This window comes from Monopterus albus, unplaced genomic scaffold (assembly GCF_001952655.1).
Source record: "Monopterus albus unplaced genomic scaffold, M_albus_1.0 scaffold159.1, whole genome shotgun sequence".
NCBI classification, from domain to species: domain Eukaryota; kingdom Metazoa; phylum Chordata; class Actinopteri; order Synbranchiformes; family Synbranchidae; genus Monopterus; species Monopterus albus.
In genome coordinates this window covers 87573-104951 of record NW_018128039.1, presented here as the reverse complement: position 1 = coordinate 104951, position 17379 = coordinate 87573, and the positions used below count along the sequence as shown (strand labels likewise).

Here is a 17379-nt window from a genome sequence, read left to right as displayed (position 1 = left end):
CCAGAGGTACAGCAATACCCTGACCTTTATGCTGCTCCAGTCATGCCAGGTCCACCAGCAAGCCAGCGCTCGCTTCGGCACCACAGCAAATGCACCCCGCTGCGCACCAGCCCCACTAACATGCTGTCATAGAAACGTGTTCGCTGAAACGGACGGGATGCTTCATCTGAGATAGACAGTTATCGCAGATAACAAACATGCATGATGTCACCCAGTTAATAAAGCCGTTTTAATGTTGCTTCATTTATTGTTTAGAACTTGGATCTGCTCCAACTGCAGCCACTTTTAAAACTAAGACAAAGACTGTTCTTTTTCTGCTGCTTTTAACGAATGCATATTAATTCCACACACCACTGCACTTTCTCTGCTTCTGTTTTTACTTGTATTTTTCATCCATTACCAATCACCAACTGACTTCATTGTGCTCTTTAGTTGACTGTATAGATTTTGATGTTTCAGATTTTCTGGTATGCATATAAAGTTTGCATTCTGTTTTATCTATATGCTGTATGCATTTTAATGTTTTATCCATCACTGTACATTGTGTTAAGCACTTTGAATTGCTGTTGTGTATGAAAATATGCTATATAAATAAACTTGCCTTTCCTAATCTTTAAAACTGTGGATGTTTATCGCATTATTGCTTTGTAAACTTGTAATATAAGCTAGTGAGTGAAAGTCCTTTAATATCTCCTGTATTCCAAACCCCAAAAGATCATTAGGAACATCATCACCACTATACAATAATCTGTTATTTAAAGCAGAAGTTCAACATTTCAGGAAGTAAAGTTATTTGTTATATAGTATCAATCTACTCTTCTAACGCTGTACTCCAAGTAAGAAAGTGCATTTCTCAAAATGATGTGTTCCCAAAACTACTGCATTAAAGTCACCACATTTTACTAATTATAAACCTTGTACAAAAGCCCCAGATACTGTAGGGTCCGATGTGCAGGCCTGATGGGGTTGTCCAAAGACAATCCTAGATTTTTCGGGACTTTTCTTTGCTTGCGTTCGTTGTCTGTGCTCGTCTCTGACTGTACCAGTGGATGATACGTGATTGCTTATGTCCTTGTAAAAGAGCTGCTTTAAATACCTAATGTTGCCTTTGTGTTCTGTAACTTGTTTGTATAAAATATCTTGCAGTTGAGCGCCATTCATACTATGTATTTCTTTGACAGAATGATGAAGTAAAAGCCCCAGTTTTTCTCATTTTGTGAAAGATGTGGTTCTTTGTGAAGTGGAGAAATAAAGGAGTAAACGACTACAAATGAATCCCTTACAGTTTCCGGAATCTGTAAATTGGTTGTCCCTGCTTTCAATGTGCTGATGAGGAAGGAGTCACAGAGTAGCACAGGAAGCAGTAGATCTCCTCAGCTCTGGATCGACTCATACAGCCTCCTTTCTGTATGGCTTCAATGGAGTTGGAGGAGGAAATCAGGGGATAAGGGTTGTTACACTGCATAAACAAGAGTGGAAAGAGAGTATTCGTTTTTGTTTTGCTGCAATATACACTGATCAGTCATAACATTATGACCACTGACAGGTGGAGTGAACAGCTGATTATCTCATTACAGTGGCACCTGTCTGTGTGCGGGGTCTATTAGGCAGCAAGTGAACACTGAGTCCTTGAAGTTCATGGAAACAGTGTAGGATAATGTACGTATAAGAAAATGAGTGACTTTAACAAGGGTCAAACTGTGATGGCTGATGACTTTGTCAAAGCATCTCCCAAACTGCAGGTCTTGTTGGATGTTCCTGGTCTGCAGTGGTTAGTACCTACCAACATTGTATATGGAAGGACAAACAGTGAACTGATGACAGGGTCATGATGAAAAGGTTGACTTAGTGTAGATAAAATTTTTAAATTTCATTCAAACTTTTCAAAAGATTCCATTTTGTTGAATGCTGAACAAACGCAGAAAAAAAAATCAACTGGACTTGGTTTTAGGTCGAAGATGTTTCACCTCTCATCCAAGAGGCTTCATCAGTTCTGCCCAACTGGCAACAACAAAATCAATGCAAATACTTGACTGCTAAAAAAAAATCATGAGCTCCAGCTGCTTGGTGACACAGTACAAATTATCAATGGACATATACATTTCCTGTTTAGTTGCCAGGTTGAAGAATCTATAGTGCCGACCTTAACATGGCCTGTGTTTTCATTGATAAGGTTCTGCGGTCCAAGTTGGTGAGATATTTAACATCTAGTTCAAAGTTAACTATGACAGCAGAGCAGGTTCACTATTTAGCTTAGTTAGGTTGACTTTTTTTGGGCATAAATTCATTGATCAAGAGAAGATCAATGTGCTATTCCTGTTGTCAAAGTGAAATGTTACTGTGGTCACCAACAAGACGCACACATCTGTTCAACCTCCCCTTTCACTCCTGGACAGTCTCCCTGTCTAAATTAAAGACTGCAATAGCTTTTCCTACTATTTTGAACAAAAATAATACATGATATTATTCAATATTAAAATATTTTCATGACATTGGATAGAAGAGCTTCTGAAACAGCATTTCAGCTGTCACAAGACACTAAAATTCACTATTTAAACCTCAATAATTATATATATATATAAAAAAAACAAAGCTTGTCCATATTAGCTTGTCCCCTTAACTGCCAAATCAGAAGCCAACTTCAGCGTCATACGGCTTCCCCCAGTATTAATATTTTTTTCATGCCCATGGTTTTGTTTTTTTTTTAAGTATAAATGCTTCAGTGCCAGTGTTTGCTTTTTCAGTTACGGCTTTGTTCTCGATGCCAAGCTTTATTTATCAGTGCCAAAGACTATAGTCATCGACCTGGCGCCATAGAAGAACAGCATCAAACATGAAACTTGTAGCACTGGTGTCATGTCTGTGTGTTCAGACTGTTGTTTTAAACTGACTCTCTCTCTAATAGGGCTCTTAACAGCTGGCAGACAACAGCGGCTTCCCAGAAGGAGCTGAGAGGACTGTTACATATCCAAGCCGAGCTGAGCCAAGCCAATGGTGCCAATGCTAAAATAAATGTTCGACACAGTGTCCTGATGGCTCAGTTGGCAGCCTGATCGTGTCAGTGATGCTCCACTCTCAGACTCAGCGTCCTAACAGCAGGCAGGTGGAACTTTTGTACCCGTTTTGATACTGTTATCACTTTATTACATTTAATTCATGGGGTCATATTAATTCCTGTCTGTCATCTGTTATTACCTCCTATCATCCTGCATATCAGGTCTGTTCTCTTTTTTATATACATGCACTCACTGACCACTTTATTAGGGACACCTGTACAATTGTTTGCAATTCAGAGCAACACCTCCACCTCCAGATCTGTGTTTATGAAGCTCAAAATGTTTGTTTCTTGTGAAATTGTCATAAATGTATAAATTATGTTTATTATTGAGGTCATAGTTAAAGGTGCTGTTGTACTGGACTGCATTATAATCAGAGGTGTTCCTAATATTCGGACCCTCATGTATGTAGCCGAGGAGGCCAAAATATAGATGCACCTCATCCACCACCGTTAACAATGACCTCAATAATAAACATATTTTAATTTACACATCTACAACAGTTTCACCAGAAACTGACATGTTGAGGTTCATGAACACAGATGTTAAGGCAGAAGTGTTACACTGAAGTGCATGCGATTGTACAGGTGTACCTAATAATGTGGACGGTGAATGTACAGTCATCGTCAGCTGGCTGCTGCAGCACTGCTCTCTTCACTTTGTACCTATGATTTTCCTTGTACTTTTATTGATTGCCTTTCTGCTGCTACCACTGGGCTGGTGTTAAGACCATCTGGCCGGCTTGGCGATTAGTTGAGCATATTTTTGGCATTTTTTAAAGATAACAGGCATTAGCCATTTCTGCTCTCGCGAGGCATATTAGCAGAAGACGTGTTAGGGTGATTTTTATTTTATGCACTTAAGAATGGTTTTATTTTATAGCACACATAAGTTTACATACTTATATGTCACAGATATGCTTATATAGTTATGAATATCACTATATGTGTTCACTTAACCACTGGTCAAATATTTGCTGTGTGAGTTACTGAAACACTAATGCAACATCATAAGTCTGGTGCACTGAGTGGAAGGACTAATCATCCCACAGGTTTTCATTAGATTTGTTGCCTTTTCCTAAAAGAGCCCATTATTCCCTCTGCTCCTTGAAGCCAGGGGAGTTGAGGTTTGATAAGATACTAAGAAGCCTTATGGGCTGTGCAAAGTGTCTGTTTCAGGACAAGGTCGCGCCAGTGACGAGATCGGACCAGAATGGGGGACCAATGACGGGAGAGTTAAGTCTAAACCACAGCTTCTCCCCAACAGTTTTGGACCAATTAGATAGTAGCATTTTTTCATACAAATATTGTATACCAACCAGATGAGGACAGTCTTTTCCTGTTTAGTCTTGCTTGTTTATCCTAAACAGATAGGCTCCATGTGCACATGCTAATTTTGATACGTTAATGCATAATAAATTTCACATTGAGAAATATATATCCTCTTATTAGTCTTCTCTTTTCAATATAAAACGAACAGCACCACAGACGTCTACAAACACATCTGCAGGCAGCCTTTGTGTCTTTTTTCGAATACTTGAAATAATTCAAATATTGTCATAATTCACTTGTGTCAAATAAATGCTCATTAAAGTTCATTAAATTTGTCTCATTGTCTCAGCCGTTGCAAAACCCACGTCGCTCGGTTCCACCACACTTGACTGTAACGTCTGCAGCTCAGCTAAACAGCAACCTTTACAGTAACAAATGGGCTCTCCTCCCCAGTTGTATGTACATGAATGACACAGGGTCAAACACAATGAGTCTGCAGGAAATGTAACTCTATACTCAAAAACAACTCTCAGAGGTCACCAGTGTACTTAAAAGACTAGTACTTCCTACACTAAAAGTCACTACTGTATATTTGCAGTGTATGAGGTCCACTCTCCGCAGGAGAGTCCACTGTGGATCAGTGGGTGTTTTACCAGGTTGAGGATGGAGTTAAGCCGGTCCAGCTCACAGTTGATGACGATCTGATAGTCCTTCTTGTAGTCCAGGTCTGTCAGCAGCTTGATGAAGCCTGATTCTGTCAGAGCGTCTAAGTTAACGGAGGTGACCTGCCAACTCCGCTCCGCTGCCGTGTCCAAGATCCTCTGCAGCACTGACAGACCTGAGAGAGCAAGATCAAATGTGAATCGGTAAGTTTCCACATCAGCTGCTTCTGTGTGACTGTATTCCGGAGAAAGTGACAAGATCATGGCATTGCCGAACAAACAGTGACTCTAATTCATAAGACATTTCATTGCTGCTCAAAGTGCATTTATGTCTTTTAACTAAGAAAACATGGAACAGGAAAGCTGCAGCTTTTGTGACGCGCTGCTCTGAATTGCTGGCTGCAGCTATAGGGTCAGACAAAGCAATCATTTGGCTAATCTGGATAAACTAACATTCAGTAGCTCAGTTCAACAGCAGCTAATAGCAACCCAACACTGCTCAGGTACAGTCCTGCAGCGAGTGCAGATGAGTCTGTGACTTGCCCAGAGCGAGCATGGACACCTGCGACAGACAACATGTAAAGTCATAACTGTACAGAAGGTAATTAAACAACTGTAACAAAAGCTGTAACTGTAATGATCTTCTGATAATACAATGACAATGGAAACAATGTAATGTTATATTCTGCGCAGGTTATTATCGTACATTATGAGTTTAGTGGCAACTGTTTTGTTAAACCTGACTTAACTTCACTGCTGCATGTTATTAATGAACACTATAAAACAGAAATTGTATCTCTACAATATTTATGTGGAATAGGAAATTATTGCAACCTTGAACTGTCTTTCTTGCATGAAATATGTGACTGTGTTTCAAATTTCTGAGATCAGGAGAAGTACATAAAATAAAAACAACACAAACACACTATCAGCATCCCTGGGTTATTACTTTAACAAAAACGTTTCTACTAAACTCATAATGTAATAACTTAATGTGATCATTTGTTACAATATGTCCACAAACCTACCGTTTTGCCCTCTCCATTTTTATGACATCAGAATAATATTACATTATGTGCAGTTTTTACATTATGGGTTTGTACAGCAAGCCCCAACAACAGTCCACATTTGATTCATACAGTGAACCTTGATGGAGCGGCTCATGGATCCATGCTGCGGCCAGTTCACACCTGGAAATCCCACCGTGAGACAAAGCTCTGACACCAACTACTGCTAAAAGCAGAGAATAACCTTTACATTTCTATTTCTGTTCAATAAACAAGACGAGCTTCATAACAGACAGCTGTAGAGACCTGTTTCATATTCCTACAGTCATCATCACTTTATTATCCTTAAAGGGAAATTAGCTTGTAAGAGGCACAGAAACATAGCCACAAACATGTACAGTACAACTCAGCAGACAGTCCAGTACAGCTCAGCATATCCGTATATGATGGTCCTATGTTACTGGCAGCTGTAAGTCAGTGATGTAAGCAGGACAGCACACAGTAGGATGTACATGGAAAATACAAAACAATCATAAAATTATGCAAAGCCACAAAAATAAACGTGCAAACAAACAAATAAATAAGCACACATACATGATAAACCACCCTACCCACAATGCAACAGCTTTTACTTTATGCAAAGAAATGGCTGATGGGATAAAAGAATTCCTTGTTCTAATACTTCTGTTTCTGAGGGCCCAGGACATCGGTCTGACAGCTGATTACTTTTCATAGCACTTGTTGCGTTTCATACAGAAATGGCTAAGTCTGGAACTGAGGACCCAAATGCAGGACAGCGATGAGGCTGGCAGGCACGGTTTTGCAGTTTATTTTCATGAAGAAAAAGGTAGTGCTGACAGGGTGTTAGGGTGCGCTCGAACACAGAGTGAGCGAGCAGATAAAAAGCGGACCCAGGTGGCTGGCTTCGGTGCAAGCAGTGAGGTTTATTTACAGTGAAGGTAGTGACATATATACAGGAGGAGTAATGAGGTAGACGACCGGGTGTCGATCAGCAGCAGCAGAAAAACAGTCAGTGGTATGGTGGATGATGATGTACCGGGCTGCGGACGCAGAGATCACTCCTGGGCTGGTCGAGGTGGAGGTGATGATGGCTGTAGACAGAAGAGCAGGGATAAACTGGGTAAGGGAGACTGTGCATCGACCTGTGAGGCGGTGGCTGGTGGTGTAGATTAAATCCAGGGCGGTCCAGAGGAGAGGTCCGAAGAGGAAGAAGACACTAGAGACGGCAGGGCAGGATAACGACTAGGGGGCTAACAAGGACTAGAGAGAACAAAGACAATCTTAGCATAAACTTGATATAACAACCACTGGCCTGAAGACAGAGAAAGAACTGGCAGGGGAGTGACTGGTGAACAGTGTATAAGTAGGAGGAGACTAATGAGGTGCAGCTGGTGAGTAATCAGGGAAGCGGGGCAGGTGTGTTGAATAGTGTAATCAGTGCAAGGGCTAGGCTAGTGTGAGAAAAAGAAGAGAGGAAGGTGTAGCCGGGCAAACCTGACACAGGGAGTCTAGGCTGGCAAACACCTTGAGGAGAGGGGAGAGGTGAAGGCAAACGAGTCTAAACAGGGGTTAGAAACATGAAGACAGTCTGCGCCAAGCAACATCCAAGAGGTTGGGATAGGGCAAAGTCCAGGGTGAGGCAAAGTTCAAAAACCGAAACAAGTCGAAGACAGGATAACTAGAAAGCACAGAGGGATAGAAAACTGAGGGAAACAAGAAGCATAAGAGCTGCACAGAGAGCCAGCGGCTCCCAAACTGAATATCAGGCTGTTTTTTGTTTTTTTTTTGTGGAATCAAACTCTTGTGATGTCTGCGGACTGCCTCAAGCTGGACATGGCCTGGGTCAAACTTCAAAAAGCTTCTTCACACTGAGACGTTGTAGGCTGTTTTACTTTTGCTTAAGTAGCCTGATCTGAATAACAAAATAAATGAATCGTGGTGATGATGAGGAATTTTCCAAGATGAGGTTTATCTGAGAAGCTGGATTCCTTACACTGGGCTGACAAACCTGACCTTGCACAGTCAGAGCGCCAGCAGAAATATGATACACTAACTGTAATCAAACCTGGGCCCTGATGCAGATCAAATGAGGCCACTATGCTATCAGCTCTGTGAGGCTGCACTTAGGCACAGCTGATTTGATCAAACAGCAAAGTCTACCAAGAGTTTTACCATGCTAACATTTTGAAATCAGCGCTAAACACAGCAGAAGTTGAGGGGAATACCTTTAGTTTTCCAGGTATTTGATTATAACCAAGTACTGGACAAATTAAAATTACGACTGGTGAAACAGTCCAAAATGAACCTAGTTCTAAAGGATACTGGGCTGTGTTGCTGACTTGTTGTTGTTGTTAGGTTTTCAGTCCACTGGTGTCTAAACAATCATCGATAAATTCATTTTTAATCGTCTTCTAGAATCTGTCTCTGTTTAAAGCCCTTTGAGTCAGTACACGTAACATGATGACATCGGCATTTTACAGTATAGACACACAAAAGCACAATGTGTTCAAAGGTCAACAAAACTCAGCTCGACTTCAAATACCGGAGGGACACATGCAGAAAAACATGTCTTCGAAGACACTGACACACACTTCTATCCCTGTGAGGACACTCCCTGACATAAGGTGTCCCCTAGTCCCTTAACTGACCTGAAACTAAACCCGATACTACTGTGAACATTATAACCAAGCCTGAACCGAGGGTTGTAGTCACCTGTGAACAGCGCTACAGGTCACTGTACGCCAAAACAACCAGAAACAAGGACGGTTTGTTCCCCGTGCCATCGCTCTGATGAACACTTGACCCACACTGTGTGACTGGGCACAGCGATCACTACGGTCCAATAAACTGTAAATATAACCACTGTATACAGTCTATCAGTCTGGAAGCTGTTCTGTCTAATCTGTGTATACATTTATAAATAAATCGTGCCTCTTTTCCTCCTGTTCCTTCTCCTACTAATTCCGCATTTTTCCTGTTTGAATACACAAAGTTTTATTTTATTTTATTGTTGCCTTCCAAAGCACACTGAGTGCCTCTGTACCAGAGTCAAACTCATGCTTGGCCAATAAAGATTCTGAGCACACAGACAATATGGGAGATATTTTAGACCCAGTGTGCCTCACACTTTTCAAGACCACCACTGCCTCTGATGTCCACTGCAAATAAACCTCCACAAACCTGCTTAAAAATCACAGAAAAAGTTGCTCCTTGTAACTCCAGAACTGGACAGAGTAATTTTTTCAGTATCAAAAATACTTCACAAAATAATAATTACTCCTGATCTATTTCTCGTGGTTGGTGCTGCTTCCCTTCACTGTCAGATAGCCCTCCACCTTCAATCCTGACGTTACCAGATCCAACTAGTGATCTTTCTGTCTGTGTTCCCTGAGCAGCTATGTGCCTGTTCTTTAAATAAAGTTGCAATTCTGCCTGTTTGTCAATCAGGCAAACCTCCTCCTCATCGCCTCCATAACCTCCATGACGTCCAGAGACACTTTCCAAGGCTTCCATCCACCACCTGCTGGCTCCACTCCACCACTATTAGCGTCTAGACTCCACAGGATCTGTCCCAGCTCCTATTTTCATTTGGGCATATGCCTGATGAAGATGCTTCACATCGATGGAGTCTGATCATAAAAAAAATCTCTCTGTTGATTAACCCAATACATTTTGTCATTCACTTCAATCTGATCTCTCTTGAACCTTATCAGCACACTAATTCTCCTGGTTTGAGAGGGAGCAAACCCCTGCAACCAGGTTCTGGAGTCAAGAGTGAAACCAGCAGTTGGGTCTGTTACACCCCCATATAGTGCATGACTGCAGTGTTGAGATGTCCACATACCTTTGGCCGCATAATGATTAGCCGCTCTCTACACCTGGTGCGAAGAGGAGTTAGAGAAAAGAGGGAAACTGAGCTCATAATTGCTGCTGTGTGACAGAGGCTGTGTGATGACCTCTGACAGGTAACTGCTCATTAGGATCCACACCGTGACAGTGTTTACAGCTGCTGTGAAGTAACACGCACTCAGTGAGCAAAAAAAGTCAAGTGTGGTAATGACGATGTATAACCTTCAATTAGACATACAGCCGAACAAGACACCCACACACAGAGAGAGAGAGAGAGAGAGAATAATGAGGTAAGAGAGAGAAACAGAGGAGTATTATAAATAAAGACAATAATCTGCTCTCCGTTCTGCGTCTAATTTCCATAAACATCCTGCATGCATGTCATTCACTATTAATTCACTGAGAGAAGAGGGGACAGAGGAGAGGGACAGACAGAAGAACAGAAGAAGAGAAGGAAAAGACAGAAGGAAGGAAGGAATTAAAGAAGAAGAGGACAGAAGATGAAAGGAAAATAATGAGGGAAACAGGAAAAAGGAGATAAGGATAAAGGAATGAGATGAGAGGAAAGAGTATATAAGATAATAAGATGGAGGAAGAGGAGATGACAAGAAAAGAAAAAGGTATGGTGGTAAAAAAGAAAAGGGTGGAAAGACAAGAGGAAAGAGGATATGATGTAAGGAGGAGGAAATGCAGAGAGGAAATGATGCGAAAAGGAAAACAATCTGAGGACAGAGGAAAGGCAAGAAAGCAAACAATGAAAAGAAAGGTGATATGAGGAAAGGAGAAGAGAGGAGGTAAAAAGGAAAGACAAAATGAGAGGAATGCAAATAAAGGAAAGAAAAGGAATAAAGTGATGAGAACAGATGAAAGAGGAAAAGAAAAGAAGAAAGAAACAAAGGGATGGAGGAGAAACTAGGAGACACAAACAAAAGAAAGGAACAGAGGGGAAGGAAATGAGGACCAAAGAAAAGGGAAGGAGGAAGAGAAGAAGAGGAGACTCCTCAGCAGGGTACCGCTATGTTTCCTTCATCCCCAGCATTGTTTTCCCAGCAGAGCTCATACAGAGAATTACAGCGATCGCCTCCACGTGTCCTCAGACACTCATTAAAACACTGCTGTCTGATGCTGGGCCAAAGGAAGGACGGCTCAGGGCCAGCATGTCATGGTACACATTAATCTGTCTGGTTTGGCCTTTTGTCTGTGGATCAGGAAAAAGCAGAAAGTATTGACGGTAACACACACAAAAAGAAACGTGTTGGAAGAACGGTGTTCATCCCTCCAGGAGAGTTCAGAGACTTGGAGAACTGAGGTTTCATTTTCTGTAGTGGAGGTGATTTGTTGAAGAAAAGTACACTGTAGCAGCACGTTTTCACTGTTCTCAGAACAACTGATGAAAGAAATGCTCACATTTCCTAGACTGTCTCAGCCTGAAACCAGTGACTTCTTGATAAATCTCCATTTCCTCAGCTGCATCCACATTTCCTTCAGTTACACTTTTTTCTTGCGTGAGGAGATGTGAGGAGAGAAGAATTAAGGAAACGTTATTAGCAACGTGACACATCCAGTATCCAATCACCACCTGATTCCCAATAAAGGGGTGTGTCGGTCTATGAAGAGACATTTGTAAAGAATGCACTTGTGTGTTGTCAATCGTGGCTCCTCCCAGCAGCCCCCTTGCTCCTCAGAGCAGGAGAAAAGGCTCTGGGATGTCCACGATCCTTGCTCAACCAGAACAACTTCCGGGTTGAGTGAAGATCAAAGAGCAAGGACTGATCAAATAAGGGAGCTAGGATTTATTATAGTTTCCTTGTAACACTTCCTATTTACTGCCACCCTGGAAAGACACAGGAAGAGGTGAAGTCTGGACATTTGGATTCTGCCGAGAAAGATGAGGAAGAAGAGGAGGGGGAGGAGGTGAAAGGCTGCAAATACTGTACATCACTGTCACTGTACAGAAGACATCCTTTACTGCATGGCTGTATCCATGGCAACAAGACAGAGCAATAATTATGGGATGAGTCAGGGCTTATAACATCCTTATCTTTGTGCATGCTTGCACTGAATAAAGGTCAGTGCAGGCTTTTAAATTCATTATGTAATAAATGGTTGGGTTGTTGATAATGTACACAAACACACACACACACACACACTAAAAGGCTTCAGAGCATCTGTTGCAGTGAGCCGAATACCAGCAAACGAGCAGAAAATAGGCACTTGACAGTTTTCAGGGAGGAATGTAGTGAGTCTACAGGGAGGAGAGGAGAGAAAGGGAAGTGAGAGTAAAGGACATAATGACAGGAAAGAGGATGAGAGGTAAACAGAGGAGAGGAAAAGTAGGAGTGAAGAGGTGGAAAGAGCATGAGAAGAGGAAAGAAGCTAAAAAAATAAAAGGAAGAGACGAGAGGCAAGGAAAATTGAAAAAGGGAAATAAAGGGAGAGGAGACTAGAGGAGACATAGGTGGAGGAATTAAAAGAAATAAAGGAGGGTGAGAAAAGTAGGAAGGGGAAGAAAAACTAAGAAAAACAAGATACTGTAAGAGAAAGAAGAGGAAGGTAGCAAAGCAAAATAAGAGGAAAACAAATGTAGAGAGACAGGAAGGAGGAAAAGGAGAGGATTAAAAAAGAAAGGAAGAGAAGGGAATGTGTTGAGTGAGGGCAGAAGGAAATTGTTTTGTCTGAGATCACAAACCAAACTATGTGTCGTCATATTTTATTTTAACTTAAAGTGCTCGTAAAATACTGCATACTAACTAGTAAGGACACCAGCAAAAATGTAGCAGAGTAAAAAATAATTTCCCTCTAAATATAGTAAAGTACAGTTTGAGTATTTCCACATCCTGTTACTTCATACTGTGACTTCACTCCATGTCAGAGACAAACCGTGTACTTTTTACTGCCCTACATGTACCTGATAACTTCAGTTCCTTTCCAGAATCAGATGAATCAAACCAAACCAAACCCAGTAGAACCATCAGACTCTATTGATCCTGGTGGGAAATCCACCAGCTACCCAGTAGGATGGAAACTACTTCACAGTATAGGTATATGAGGTAGTTAACATCAGCTCCACCTTTACCAGCTGCAGCATTAAAGTGATGAACACAGTAACGCATCAGTCACTATGATCCAGTGGTATCAGAGACATTACTGGGACACGGGCTGTTCTGCAGGACGAGTACTGGTACTGTTGGTACTTCAGGTAGATTTGGATGCTGATACTTTTGAACATTTTGAATGCAGGACCTTTACTGGTAAGAGAGTATTTCTACACTTTTCTATTGCTACTTTTATTTAAGTAAACAATCTTATTTCATTAGTGGTGGAGCAGATTTACTTCAGAACTGCGATTAAGTACTTAGTTACTCTCTTGGACGTATTTTTGCACCAGAATGACTAACTACAAAAAGTATTTTGTAGCTTGTTGGAGTTTGGTTCTTGCGTTGTATAAAATGTAACTCACAAACATACAGTAGCAACATCTGGCCTCTTAGTGTTACAGACCAAGTTTAATTTATCCTTCTCCGTTATCACCACTGATGTGCAGACGCTGATAGTGGACATAAACCAAAGCTGTGCTGGAGGCTCTTGGCTTCAGGAAAGCCCAAACAAACAGCTAATGTCTCCTCGGCAGATGCTGAGGAGCACTATCATCAGACAGAATGCACCGCCGAGGCAGACATTTACGCACTATTACACCAGATAGACTCCCACCAACGGGTGCCTGGGCAGATGCAAAAGGCAATAAGATTAGACAGAGTCTGCCACCGCCTGTCAAATGGTCTAGAACGTCAGACCACAGGCTGCAGGGAGACACTAGACCCAGCTGAGAGATGGGGAAATGACAGCGCTAATTCTGTCTGTTTGGTCGAAGAGCTGGAGGTAAAGTTGGATTTAGGGGAAGTTCATGACGCACAGTTCAGATTGTGTCTAAAAGTGAACCTGGGCTGACAGGCAGCAGAAAATGAAGAACTGGGTCTGAGGCTTTTCTGTCAAACTCTATCACTGCATTCAGGGACTCTCCTGCACTTTCTGTTCAGCCTGGCTCGAAGAGACTGAGGTGAAATAAAACCAAGTGTTCTGCAAAGGTTTAACTGCCTGAATCACTTTTTATTCTCTTGCCAATTCTTTGGCAACTTTACTTAAAGTTTCCTTGATTTAGTATGTAATAAAGTCTAAAGTTACTCGTAGTATATGTATCAGAGATGGATCTGTATTCCTTATTTCTTACATCCCTCCCCCTAACTATATGTATGTAAATTGCTGTAAATACAAAACTTATGTCATCCCAATAACTTCAGCCTAACATCCACTTCCACAGCACTAACTGCCATACAAGGAGTATCCATAATTAAAAAGGATATTTTCCCAACTGGCTTCTGAATGTTGGCTTACTTTTGGGAAACAGTAACTACATGTTGAAATCTGTTGTTTTCCTTGTCGTCTGAAGTTATGTTGTTTTGTTTTTAATATACAGACATTGTTGAGGTCCATATAATTGTTCTTTCGGTCCCATTAAGCAAAAACCTAGAACTGAAGGGGGGTGTACTTTCTTTTTGCCATGACTGTATACATTTCCTAGACAGGAGTTCATAGAGCACCCCTCCGCCTCCTGTTTGTCCCCGGGGACCCCCCTTCTGGTACAGAAACTCCTTTCCCTTTGGCCACGAAGGGGAAAATGAGCAAGAAGAAAGTGGATGAATGTCACCGTGCAGTAACACAATTTGTGATGAAGGTGTTTTTATCCCTTTGCTGCAGTTGAGTTTCTACCAGTCACATAGGCAAACTGCATAACTAATATCTGGTTATTCACAGCAATATCCATGGCCTGCTTTGATACCCTTCTGACAGAACAACTAACATTATATTCTACAGTAAACTATTATTTGTCTGACCCTACGTGTAACACTGTAACGCGAGTGTAAAATTTTTGTGCACAGAGATGACCAAGGCCCTAAATCCCAAATACAAATCTCCCTCCAGGGAAAGTCTGTGCATTCACTTGATAGCAGCCTGGTACAACACAGTAAAATAAACATAAAATCAGATCTGAAAAGGTGCCAAGAAGCAAGGTTGAGTTATTTTTGTTCCTGAAATATTTGTTGTTTTTGTCTGTCTAAAAAAACATTGAAAACTGAACTGAGATTCCATGAGAACTGGATTCAATTAGCAGCAGCAATAAAATTGAAACGACAATCAACCCTAACACTGAACTGAATTTGTCACAGGTAAATTGTCCTGGTTAAATGGTTAAATAATAATAAAGATGGTTAAACAGTGAAATGTCAACACTAACTGATAGGAGGCAGGACATGAACCTTCCAGTGATAAAAACACAACCACGAAATCCACATTGTTACATTACACTGCTCTGTGTGAATGCGATCATTAGTACCGTATTGAGAGTCCTCACCTGAGTCGGAGCTGTACATGTAGACGAACCTGGTCCAGTAGAAGTGCTCCAGGAGGGCCATTAGGGGTTCCTGAAGCTGGGGCCGCAGCTGCAGGACAAACTGGTTGTTGGTCTGGATGGGGAAGGATGGCGTGACGAAGCAGACGTGCAGAGAGCTGCAGAAAGACATCAGCATGTTGACCGTCCGCCGGTCGTACAGACCCATGATGGCATACACACCCTTAGAGAACTGGGAGCAGACTGGAAAAGGAGGAAAAACAAGATTATTATAACAGAGATCACGCTTCAACACCTGTTGACATGTCTAATGACAGAAGTAGAACCCATACAGGTTCTGACAGCAAATGTTTACGTTCCTATGACACCATGGCCACAAACATTAGATTGAGCCTGTGCGCTATTTTCAAGGCTCACGCTTGTAGGTAATGTTAAACTGTACACAACCAACACAGAGCTACAACACAGAAGGGACACTGGACATGGCGCCTGTCAGGACAAATTACATGTTGGTTAAAAACATTTAAGTGGAATGTGCACCTCCCAAAAGAACGTTCTGTGTAACATCAGGTGTGGAGACCAACAAACAATGCTAGAGAAAAGAAATGAAAACCTGCACACTGATTAAATGTTCCCACACAAATCCTTTTATTCAGGCCAAACCACAGCCACCATTACAATCTTTCGACATTACGTCCTCATCAGGTACTGAAACGACCTGACGAAGAGGTATGCCTGAGGGTCATAGACTACATGTTGGTAGCCGACAAATCACAGGCCAACTCGCTCGTCTGTGAGTCAGACAAAGACAGCAGTGTAGGTTCTTTGCTTCAAGGAGAAGTTCAGGTAAAAAGTATTTTAAATCAGCAATAAAACTAAAAAGTAGCCAGCCCCTTTAACATTGGCTTTCACAGTCGGCTTTGTGACATGCCATCTGTCACTGTGGTCTGAGTCATATCTTCATAACTCAAGGATTTAACAAATACAATTTAGTCCTATATGGCAAGGGCATTGTGTGCAAAAGAACAGTCTGTGCTGCTATTGGTCAGCGTCGCCCCGACACATCACACTCTGACAAGCTAGATTTTGGGTGAGGACGTTGTGAGCTGGCCCAGATACAGCACTGGTCTTCACCTTCTGTGACACACAATAGAAGATAAAACAATCGCCTAATTCCTGTTTGAGTTTATCAGTTTAAGATCCACAGAGCCAAAGTAATGACACTTGTCTTGTTTTGAAGCTCCAGTTCCTTTTGTTGCCCAGAAATCCAGGTCACCTAACAAACCAAAAGGTTCACACATAGTGTACTTCAGTTTGACTTAATGGTGGGGGACATGACATGACAGCTTTTTGTCCTTCGTTTTGTCATGTCTGATAAACTCTTCTTTGACTTCCTAGAGGTGCCCGAGATTTCTCAAAGTAATGTATCATGTGCTGTCCCTGTTGTATCTGCAAAACCTCCATTTCTGTAACCAGCTAACAGATGATAAAGTGTTAAATGTTATCTTCATAGGCAGACATAATTTCTGCAGCTGACTTATCTGCTCCAGTGTAGCAACAATCCCACATGGTAAATCCCCGAACACACAACGGCAATAATCACATGACTCTCGATGCAGAGCTGCTTCACACTCGGGGATTAAGTCTGACAAGACAAAATGATGCTCACTGCTGAGGCACCACAAGTCTCTCTGTAAATCACTGTCTTATGTTACGGCCTTCTGGGCACAGTCAGATTTAGACTGTAACACCATGGCCGTAGTATCTGTGTCATCACCCAGAGAATCCTCATTTGGACAAACAGCGATGCTGCCTCAGTGGAGCCGAGGACAGTGTGACATCCAGACACTTATCAATCCAACAGCACAGCTCCTACTGAGATGTATCACAAAATAAAAGTCAGACTATCACCACGGTGCACTGCATCCGGTCATATTTCACTACTGTTTGATCAGTGTTGTATTTGTACAGATATCACATATAAAATGTCAAGTTTTTCCCGATAATGAGGCTACGATATAGTCACACTGTCATTAAAATTAAGGAGGGCATAATAATAAAGCTGATTTGAAGCATATCTCATGTAAATCAAATAACATTATATTA

The 17379-nt window shown here is 41.6% G+C and overlaps 1 protein-coding gene across 12 annotated transcripts in view; it reads right to left on the bottom strand.

Moving 5' to 3' along the window:
• The window catches only part of LOC109968709 (glutamate receptor 1-like), an 80085-nt gene that overhangs the window by 40047 nt on the left and 22659 nt on the right, over positions 1-17379 (bottom strand). For all 12 annotated transcript variants that reach the window (XR_002276160.1, XR_002276161.1, XR_002276159.1 and 9 more), the window contains exons 3-4: positions 15277-15516; positions 4981-5165 (exon numbers count right to left, since the gene is read on the bottom strand). Coding sequence is in view for 8 of the 12 variants with exons in the window: in XM_020615187.1 (XP_020470843.1) it covers positions 4981-5165; positions 15277-15516 (425 nt within the window). In the remaining 4 variants the exon portion in view is untranslated. The remainder of the gene's footprint in view (positions 1-4980; positions 5166-15276; positions 15517-17379) is intronic.